Raw genomic sequence first — 6,199 nt, 5'->3', positions numbered from 1 at the left:
TGTATGTAGTGTAGTTTTGTGTTTAAAAAAAGGCTAGGTTTAAGAGATAAAAAAAAAAAGGTAAAGTCACATGGCAGAATTTTAGTTTTCATGTAGTATTCTTTTAAGCTGCATTCCAGGGTAAACAGTTTCACTGTTTAGCCATCTCACAAGGAGCACATCTTGGGAATTCTTAGCATGGCTGTCTTGGTTGTGTACAACCTGGATTGGGAGTAGGGTCATCTAGGGAGAATGAGGCTTTGACATGGGGAGAAGGGGAAATCTCTTCCTAATTATTAATGGTGGTGTCTTTCTTCTCCGACCAAGACTCTCAGGGACACACTCGTTTCTCTTATGGTGTGGAAAACAATCTGGGACTGATGTATTTCCATGTGTACAGTTGCAGGACCATGGCTGATCCTGGGACCAGAAGAGGGATCCACTGCCCTCTGAGTCTCACCTGCTCCCTGCTCATTGTGGGATTGTGCTGTGTGTCTCCTTTGTTCTGTCACAGTGAGACAGACCTGCTGGCTCTTCACCAAGCTGATCCTCAGTGCTGGGAGTCCTCCTCAATGCTCCTCTTGGAAATGCGGAAGCCTCGTGTTTCTAACACTGTTTCTGGCTTTTGGGATTTTATGATCTACCTGAAGTCATCTGAGAACTTGAAGCATGGGGCACTGTTCTGGGATCTGGCCCAACTCTTCTGGGACATCTACGTAGACTGTGTCCTCTCCAGGACCCATGGCTTAGGAAGGAGGGAACTGGCTGGAGAGGAAAAGAAGGAAAAGCAAAGCTCAACAGTGCTGCCTTCGGGGATCAAACAAGGTGCATGGCCCTGGCCTGTTGAATTTGTCTATCAAGTGTGATGTGCTAATGTGTGAGGAAGAGGGAGTGGCCCTAGGGGAAGCCATTATCACATACAGTCCTTTAAAGGGTTGGATGTCAAGAGAGTTCAAATAACAGAATAGCTGTTTATGTCAACATAGTGGGTCCACTCTAGTACTTCATGTGAAATGTCAGGAAGAAGGAGAGAGATGGGGGGGGAGAGGGAGGGGGAGATGGAGAGGAAGAGAGAGGGAGAGGGGGAGAGTGGAAGAGAGAAGGAGAAAGAGGGGGAGAGAGAGGAAGAGAGAGGGACAGAGAGGAGGAGAGATGGAGAGAGACAGAGGGGGAGAGAGAAGGGGGAGAGATGGAGATGGAGAGAGAAAGGGAGAGAGAGGAAGAGAGAGAGAGGGGGAGAAAGGGAGAGAGGGAGGGAGGGAAGGGGAGAGGGGCAATGTATAAATACAATGTAAAGATGTAAGGCTTGCTGGGCGGTGGTGGTGCACGCCTTTAATCCCAGCACTCGGGAGGCAGAGGCAGGCGGATCTCTGTGAGTTCGAGGCCAGCCTTGGCTACCAAGTGAGCCCCAGGAAAGGTGCAAAGCTACGCAGAGAAACCCTGTCTCGAAAAACCAAAAAAAAAAAAAAAATGTAAGGCTTGCCCTAAAATGAAGACTTATTTATTATTTATTGATAACTTGAATGTAACTTGGTGTTTTCTTGGTGTAGAAATAATAAGATATGGGTAGGAGCTGGTGGCAGGGAGATATTTGTAGCATGGGAAATCTTGCCCCTTTAAAGTGAAAACAAACCATCACTTTAATGCAAATGAAGGAGCATCTTGAGAGATACTTAATTGATGACACCAAGAGCAAAAATATCCACGAGCCTATATTTATTCCTTGTTGCTGTTTGAATGAATCACAAATAAGTCACAAACTTCTACTAAGTAATTAATTTTTATTAAGTTGTAACTTCTTGAAAGTTGGGGGACTTTTTTTCACCGCAGTGAATACCATATACTAATTCAAATATAGTCTTCTCTAGAGGTCTAGAAGAAACATTACATATATAACATTAGAGTCTGAGGGAATGAGCCCCTGTAAGTTCCGAGAGACAGCTGAGCCCTAATCATACACTTTTCCTCCTTCCTTCTTGGGTGTTCTTTTCCATCCATAAGTTTCCAAATCTAGTAGCAAGGGCTGTTTAGGTGTAGTTAGAATTATTTGTGCGCTGGTGGAAAATCAAGGCATAACTAAGCTTTACTAGTGAATGTTTAATTGTGAGCACTGTTATGTGTCTCTAAAATGGTTCAGTTGAAGAAACATCTGTCAATAACAGTTCCATAGCTGCCCTCTCCTAAGATTTTTACAGGGTGCTTCTAAAATACATGGTTTGTTGTAATCTCAGTGACTAAAAATTCCTCATGATTCACTGAGCCAAGAAACCAGACAATCCTCTACTACTATTTATATAAGTAGGTGTAACAGTAACTTCCTCCAGTTCTGCTTCTCAGATGAAATATTCTCTCAGCAGATTTGCTACTGAAGTGAAAATACATGATGGCCATCTTTAAAGGTTGGTTTCCAGTATTTTAAAAACATACCTAGCCGAAGCCTCCCAGGCATCAGCATCAATTAGTAAGGACCATATATTTTCTTCTTCTGAAGACCCTGATGGTGGTGTGTAAGACTCCATCTATCCCCATCAGAGTTAGCTGTTCTGCTCAAAGCACCACTGTTTTCAAATCCTACCTCCACTTTCCATAATGATGAGACATGTCTACAGAATAAACAAAGGAAATATTATTGTATTCAGCTGAACATGAAAAAAAATACGCCTCTAAAACTTCAGCTCTGGAAGTCACTTTCTGCTCTTCACTGGAGAGTTCAGATGGACTCAGCAGGTCTGCAAACTTTAGGAGAAGTTGATCTGTAAATAGCTTGGTAGCAGGGGCCAACATTCCCCTCTACTAAAGTTATTTTAATGTTTTGCACAAGCAATTGTTTGAAGATCAGGAAATGAGATTTTCCATTTGGTTGGTCTAATCACAGTAGGATGGGGTCTCGGGTCAAGGAGATACATGTTTGAAAGTTAAATAGTTACAGGAACACTGTGATTTCCTTTCAAGAAGCCTCACTCAATCTCTAGTGGTTCAAGCTGGCTCTGAATGTACCAGGGTAGATCCTCTAGTGAATTTTTCTTTTGTTCCTGGGGATGGAGTGCTATGAAGTGGCAATGAAAATGGGGGTGAAGAGGTGTTTGTCCCTGTAGTTCTCGGGGAAATCATAGCATTAGGGCATAAGGATATAACTAAAATTACTGCATACGTAACACACAAAAGGGTTCTTGCTCTTATGTCATTTACTTTATAGACATTTATGAAATCTTCCTATGAATTATGTTTTGCTAAATTATGTGATCCACAAAATACTGTTTTTAATATATAACATTTGTTAATATTGTTAAGATATCAAATAGGTATGGAACCTTGGGAAAGTTAATTTGTGTATTTAATTCTTACTATTTTCACCAGAAAAAGGAGGCTATGGAAAGAATTAGATGGATCACAAAGTCTCTCCATGTTCTCTGTTTGAATGTTCTGTGATTCTATGAAAAGCCCTTACTAACTCTGGAGACACTGGAAAAGCTTTACCCCCAGAACAGGTGACCGAGCTGAATAATGACCGGGACACCATGGCTGTTCACAACAATGATAAACAGGGACAGAAGAGTCCGGAAATAAGAGTTCTAAAAAGTCTGAGGGCTGCAGATGACGTTATGAGTAAGGATTCCAAAGATTACTTTTAATCTAGAAAGACACTGACTAATAATAGCTGGATACTGACAAATACATTTTAAGGAAGCCCTGAATAGGATCCGTATACCCAGGTTTCATCTCCAAATTGTGATGAGGTTAACGACTCTGGAAAGGCGCAGTCAAGAGGGAGAGAAGAGATGAAAGGTGATGGAGGAGGGGAGAGGAGAAGGGAAGAGAGGGAGTGAGGGATTGAGTAAGGGGATGGGCAAGGCAAGGGCGAGAGACTGATTGATTTAGGATAGTACACTGATAACTCCCAAAGAGAAGATAGCAGACTTCAGGTTCACTCCTAAGCCTGTGAAGACGAAGATTTCTCTGAAAATAAAAAGATTTTGAGGCGCAATATTATCTGTGTAAAAATGACACTTTCTTCAACAGATTTTGCTTTGCCACTGAGAAAGATGGAGAGAGGTGGGGGGAGGGCAATCTGCATTCCTAGGGCTGACAGTTTGTATGCTCCCAAACAATTGTGAGCTGTTTTGTTTTTGTTTGTTTGTTTTTTTATTTTTTTAATTTTTTTTATTTTGTGGAGGGGGGAGTTGTGATGAGAAAAGTTAAAATTTAGATTTATAATCTGATGATGTTTATGATAGGTGCCTAACGAATGTCCATAGTTCTTATTTTTAAACATTACACACAGAAAACCCTGCTTCAGTGGTGTGAACAGATTCACAAATGTCTGGTTCTCTGCTTTACTGTAAGGAGTTTCCCAAGTTGCATAATCAACAAGCGTCCATCTGTAACTTGATTGTCAGGAAGTGTCACCAGGAGCAGCCAATGCTGTGGCCCAAGACTCTTCATTCCAATATTATTTATCAAAAACCATGGAGATAATCCAAATGTCCACAATAGGGTCATAGTTAAATAAACCCCAGAGTGTTTCTGAAATAAGGACAACACTGTCTGGAAGGTTGTGTTATTGGAGGTTTAAAATGTTTGATGTTTCTATAGTAAACACATAGTGACTCTTTAAACTTTAAAAATCACATGCTGTTTTAATTGACAAATGTTATAAATGACAGTAATTTATTTAACTCAGGAAGTAAAATTCACAGGACAGAAAACACTGCAAATACGAGTTTACATGTATGTTCTACCTATGTATAGAATCGTGAAGTTGGAGGAACAAAAACATCTTTCTTTCCTTGAAGAACAACAACTAACCTCATTGTAATGTAGTGACCTTACGAGGCTCCTTCTCTCTGCTTTCAGGTGCCTATTCTCAGCTCTTAAGAACCCCTCTCTTAAAGAAGAAAGAGTTGATTGGAGATTTGATAAGCATGTACATGCGCAGGCGGGCCTCTAGGGTTGGCGGAAAAGAGAAGCCGGAAGTAAAGAGAAAACAAAGCTACCTTCGGAACTAACTAGAGCCTTGGAATTAAAAATAGAAAAAAAAAAGATTATTTTCCTATCAATCATTTATGCATTTGAAGTCAAGTAAATGTCCAGAGGTGAATATCATGCCACGTTCTCTAAGAGCACTTCGTTTTTCAGCATCTTGGTTGCTAGCCGGTCTCTTCATACGGTGATTACTTCCTGAACACTCTGCTGTCTACAGGAGCCAAAGACCTTCCTGTTCTTGGGGAGGCCTGGCATCACTGATGAACTAGACGGCCACACATTTAGCTTGCATAAACCACATGCATCACCAGCCATTAACTGACTGCGGCATTGCTTATGAAACTGGTACGGACGGACGACACGCATGAATGATATTACTGATGGTCTGTGATTCTCGACCTTGTCTGAGAAAATAGTTTTGAATACGGAATGAAGAAGAAACCACGGGGGGAAATAAAACGTTCATCTAATGAAAACAAAATTAATAAAAGCTTTGGCTCCCAACTGGTGTTATTGGATTCTCTTTATTTAAATCTTTAATATTAGCACAAACCGTGTCCAAACTCTAATAAGATAGCATAATTATCTTTCAATTATGTATTTGCTGTTTGATTAAATATTAAAGCTCTATAAGTGGTTATACTTTGCACCGAAAAGCAAAATAAAATGAAAGTGAATGTGATATAAGAAGAACCTTTCAATATTTTTTTCCTTGAAAAATGATCGGCCTGAATGAGGTCCGTCACAGGAAAGCCCCATTAACAACTGCCTGTGAGATCTAGACAAGACACTATTTTTACCTCAAATTATTCCCATATTTCTAATATTTCTCTTAAAACACATGCTTGACAAGGAGTTTGAATTTCACATATATTAGCAATTAGTCTCAGGGAAAGTGTCACTGTTTGGGGCCCTCCTTAAACTAGAGAAGTTGTTTAAAGGTTATCAGAAGTTGCAGCTTCATTGGAGGATTAGCTGGGTCCTAACAACATGGGATGGAACCCTGGGAAGAGCTGGTGGTGCGTGGCGGGGAGATGTTATGGTGGTGGGTGGCGGGGAGATGCCATGAGGGGGGGTGAGGGGGAGACACCATGGTGGAGGTGGGGAGATGCCATGGTGGTGGGTGGTGGGGAGATGCCATGGTGGTGAGTGGTGGGGAGATGCCATGGTGGAGGTGGGGAGATGTTATGGTGGTGGGTGGTGGGGAGATGCCATGGTAGGAGGTAGTAGGTGAGAT

At 41.4% G+C, this 6,199-nt stretch overlaps 1 protein-coding gene across 1 annotated transcript; it reads left to right on the top strand.

Annotated features, from left to right (window-relative positions):
- The first annotated feature begins 232 nt into the window (after nt 1-232).
- On the top strand, nt 233-5,466 carry Fam237a (family with sequence similarity 237 member A). The gene is made up of 2 exons (XM_006975006.4): nt 233-804; nt 4,834-5,466. Exons 1-2 carry the CDS (start codon nt 279-281, stop codon nt 4,983-4,985), a joined length of 678 nt encoding a protein of 225 aa, XP_006975068.2. The 5' UTR covers nt 233-278; the 3' UTR covers nt 4,986-5,466.
- Nucleotides 5,467-6,199: the final 733 nt, after the last annotated feature.

Source organism: Peromyscus maniculatus, chromosome 13 (genome assembly GCF_049852395.1).
Source record: "Peromyscus maniculatus bairdii isolate BWxNUB_F1_BW_parent chromosome 13, HU_Pman_BW_mat_3.1, whole genome shotgun sequence".
Lineage (NCBI taxonomy): Eukaryota > Metazoa > Chordata > Mammalia > Rodentia > Cricetidae > Peromyscus > Peromyscus maniculatus.
Note: the sequence above shows the minus strand (reverse complement) of the source record. Positions and strands in the feature narration are given on the sequence as shown.

What these genes read in the sequence shown, in the direction of transcription:
- Fam237a (XM_006975006.4), top strand. Translation starts at nt 279, where the DNA reads ATGGTGGTGTCTTTCTTCTCCGACCAAGACTCTCAGGGACACACTCGT. An exon ending in GCCTTCGGGGATCAAACAAG is followed by an intron (nt 805 to 4,833) that starts GTGCATGGCCCT and finishes CTCTGCTTTCAG; the next exon opens with GTGCCTATTCTCAGCTCTTA.